At 54.3% G+C, this 3,773-nt stretch overlaps 1 protein-coding gene across 1 annotated transcript in view; it reads right to left on the bottom strand.

Annotated features, from left to right (window-relative positions):
• Positions 1–3,773, bottom strand: part of LOC104488999 (C-C chemokine receptor type 8-like) — a 6,468-nt gene that overhangs the window by 1,758 nt on the left and 937 nt on the right. Inside the window, exon 2 of the mRNA XM_010131112.1 lies at positions 2,061–2,330. Within this exon, the coding sequence (XP_010129414.1) occupies positions 2,061–2,330 (270 nt within the window). The remainder of the gene's footprint in view (positions 1–2,060; positions 2,331–3,773) is intronic.

Raw genomic sequence — 3,773 nt, 5'->3', positions numbered from 1 at the left:
CGCAGCCTGCCAGGCGCTCCCATACCACACGTGTGTGAGCTCCGGGGTGCTCCCGGGGTCCCCAAAACCGCCTCAGAGCCAACAAGAGTCCCTCGCCATTACGGCGGTGGGGAACAAGACGCGCTCTGAGGAGTCGTGCGGGTGCAGAACGACACAAAACCCGCATCCGAGCAAAGGAGCTGCCTGTTGTGCCTGACTTCAGCTTAGAGAAAACCAAAACAGTTTTGGGAGTGTTTCCTCTCTGTCATTTCTAAAGAACTGCAGCGAGGAGAGCTTTAAAATAGTGCGACCTGCTCTCCCAGAGTGACTCAGGGCTTTGCACACCTTGGGTGCGTTCAGCTGTCACTCGGCACCGCGGAGACATTTGCATGTTTCCCGTGCGCTGTCGCACTTGCAGGCTCTTCGCATCTTCAAAGAACTTCAAAGGCACCGCGTCTCCAGGAGGGAAGACCCGTTTGTAACAACCATCGCTATCAAGCGGCAACGATGATATGAGCCACAGTGACTAATTCAGTAAAAGCAGCGGGTGTGCTCTCCTGAGTTAAAAATATACACGGAAAGGGAGAGAACGGCGAAACTTCATGTTGACGAGGAAGGAATCAGAATCCAGCCCCAGGAAACAGGAGGATCCAGCACAGCACAGCGGGTGCTGGAGGCAGGGGTTGTCCTCTGCCCCTCTGCCCCAGGTCTGGGTGCTGCTCATGCCCCACTGCTCACGCAGCAACAGGTATGGGAGAAAATATTTCCTGCTGGTGCTTTGGATGTGCAGCAGGGGCTGGATTCTCTTCATCGCCTGGCAGAGACCCCGTATAAGCAGCCCGTAGATTCAACAGCCGCTTGTAAAACCGTTGCAAAAGCAATGAATGCTGTGTTATACGGATCTGTGAATATGTAGATAGAGATTTAGATTTACAGATTTAGATTTATAGCTACGCTGCATCTGATGGTGTGTCTTGATCAGAGGCTGGAGATGCTCCACTGCAGCCTTTCAGACACTGTTCATCCCTGTGACGGCTTCCGACCAGGGCACAGTGTTTCCCATTTTCTCCCTTCTCCACATCAGCTGGCAAAACACTGAAAAAGCAGGTTTTTGGAGGGGATTGAGAGAGAGAGAACTGCTGCGGGTCCTTTCCCCCGGGTGAGCGGGTTAATTCATTACTTTCAAGAGCAGCATGTGAAACGCGGATGGACCTTACCTTTGGCAGCAAGAAGCCTCTGCACTCCTCTCCACGCTCCTCTTCTCCTCCTAAGTGTCCTCGTCCTCTCTCGAGCTTGGCGGCTTCCAAGAGCTTTACTCCATCACTTGTGGAGGTGATGGAGATTGGCTGATACGTGGGTGATGGATGGGCAGCTGCCAGTTACCAGCAGGTTTTGAGGCAAATGGAAGATTTTGTAGCTGCAGTAAACAGGAAAAGAGGTGTGAGGGCTCACCAATACATTCTGCAAACAGAAATCAGACACGGCTCTTCTGGAAGGCAGCACAGGTAGCACGTGAGCTGCCGTTGTCTTTGTTGTGCCTTTGGTAAACCCCCAGTTACGCAGAAAGTGTAAAAGCTCCACAGGTCTATGCAGAGACTCGGAGGTCTCTGTTGCAGAACACACCCTAATAGATTGGTAGCTTTTCAGATTCTGAGTGATCAGGCTTTTTGTAATCCAAAAAGTACATTTAGGCTGACTAAAATATCTCTGAAAGTGCCAAGTTGTTTTCTGGGGGGGATTCCTGGCTCCAAATGAGAGGAAAAAAATATAGAGTCGCAGCACTTCATTGTGACGAGTTCCAGACAAGCCGGTGCTGCTGGTCATGCTTAAATGTGCCATTTTCGAATACAGTGGTATAAATAACCTCTTCTAGCCCGTCTTCCTCGAGAGCAGGCAGACTTGAAAGCTTCACAAAATCTCCAGCAGAACCAAGATGCAGTTGTTTTGCTGACAGCAGACAGAAATTTTGATCTTTTTTTTTCAGCTTGGTCAGCAAAATTACTGACGCCCTCCACCAGAGTGGGGTTGTGTTACCGTAACGAAGTGCTTGTGCGTACGGACATGGTGCGGGGTTGTGTTACCGTAACACGTGCAGATGCGCGCACAACAGCCCTGTTTGTCTGGCGCTGGCGCTCCCTCCTGCAGCAGATGCTCAGCGCGGAACAGCGGCGCTGGGCCGTGGAGTCCTCCAGAAACCACGGCTGGGTTTGGGCAGGAGAAGCAGCTGGAGGTGTGCGGAGGGGCTGGATGAGCTCGCTGTGCTCCGCGCTCTGCTCCACGCTCTGCTCTTCGCTGCCGGCACCGAAGCCACACAGATTGCGGCTGTGACCACTGTGGCCTTGCACAATCACCTGGGTTCACCGCGCAGAAATCAGAGCGTTGCAGAGCTCCCCTCACTGTAACTCGCTCACAAGTGTCAGCAGCGAGTGGGACCTTCTCGCTCGTGTTTGCGACAGGGTGATTGTGGGACAGAAACAAAGCTAATACATCTCCTGCATATGGAGACTTTGGGGACAAGACTCTGCTCCATCTGTCCCTTGTCTGACGCTCTTTTCCTCGCCCTAAAGCACTTGGGTCCTTCAGCCTTTGCTGTCCCACAGCTTGCACAGGCACCTCTCAGATGAGCATCTGCTTTGCTGAAGGGTGGGGACCAGAGAAGGCTGTGAGCGGGAGCGCGTTAGAACAGCAAACTCACAGCGGACAGGGCTGGATCCCGCAGTCCAGCCCCTGACTCAAAGGCAGGGGCCGTGTCTGTGGGGACCCTCCAGCCCCTGACTCAAAGGCAGGGGCAGTGTCCCGCGGGGTTTCTCGCTACAGGATTGTTCATCCCATTCCTACAGCCCCTGCTTGCCCCAGCTTCTCCTTACAGCCCAGCCCAGCGCCTCTCCAGACCCACTCCTTGTTGCTTTGTCTTATCTGAAACTCCCCTGGTATGACTGAGTCTGTTATTTATCGCATCCGTGGGTGAACAGTGGCTACTCTCTTCTAGCTGCTCTAAAATACTCTGAGACATTTCCCTTCAACGTTAGTAGCTCACAGTCCATCATCTCTTCCCTTCTAGGTCCTGTTTCCTCAGCTGTCCATCGCGGCCATTCTTCTCCTTTGGCAGCTGCCCGCTTTTCCTACATCTCTTTTGTTTTTGCAGTGCCCAAATCTGCCCGCAGAGCCCCGGCTGTGGCCTCACCCCTGGCAAAGCAGACGGGAAGAGACGCTGCCTGTCTTCCGCAGTGCTGTGACTCAGCTGCTCTCCGCTGGATGCTGCCCCAGGTCCTCTTCCCCAGAAGCGCTGCCTCCCCCACCCTGGCTTTGTGGTCCGGCTGACCCTGCCCTGCCTGGCAGCGGGTGCTTGTCCTTAGTGACCCACAGCCCCTCGCTCCCGGGCTGTCCAATCTGTCAGGGTCCATCTGAGCAGCCATCCTGCCCCCCAGTACATTTGCACCCTCTCCAAAGGTGGTGACGTGTGAAAATAAGGAAAAACAGTGAAAATAGCAAAAACCTGCAGCAGCCCTTCATCTGGAGCAGCAGCGCACACGCTGGCTTGTGTGTCTGCGCATCATTTATCCTCTTTACTTTCTCGTAGGTGCTTATTCCTTCTGGTGCTTTCCAGGAACTGTAGTTTCACGGGCGGACACAACCTTGACCCTGCCACTGTGTCCCCTCGGAGGGGGGTGCCTTTAGCAGCACCTCCCCAGCAGGGCTGCTCTCAGCACGGAGCATCTCGCGGTGAAACCTGGGCGACCGGCCGCTGCTGCTGCAGCTCCCCAGCCAGACCGCAGCGGCCGCCCTCTCAAACC

This window comes from Buceros rhinoceros, unplaced genomic scaffold, assembly GCF_000710305.1.
Source record: "Buceros rhinoceros silvestris isolate BGI_N320 unplaced genomic scaffold, ASM71030v1 scaffold15642, whole genome shotgun sequence".
NCBI lineage: Eukaryota > Metazoa > Chordata > Aves > Bucerotiformes > Bucerotidae > Buceros > Buceros rhinoceros.
Note: the sequence above shows the minus strand (reverse complement) of the source record. Positions and strands in the feature narration are given on the sequence as shown.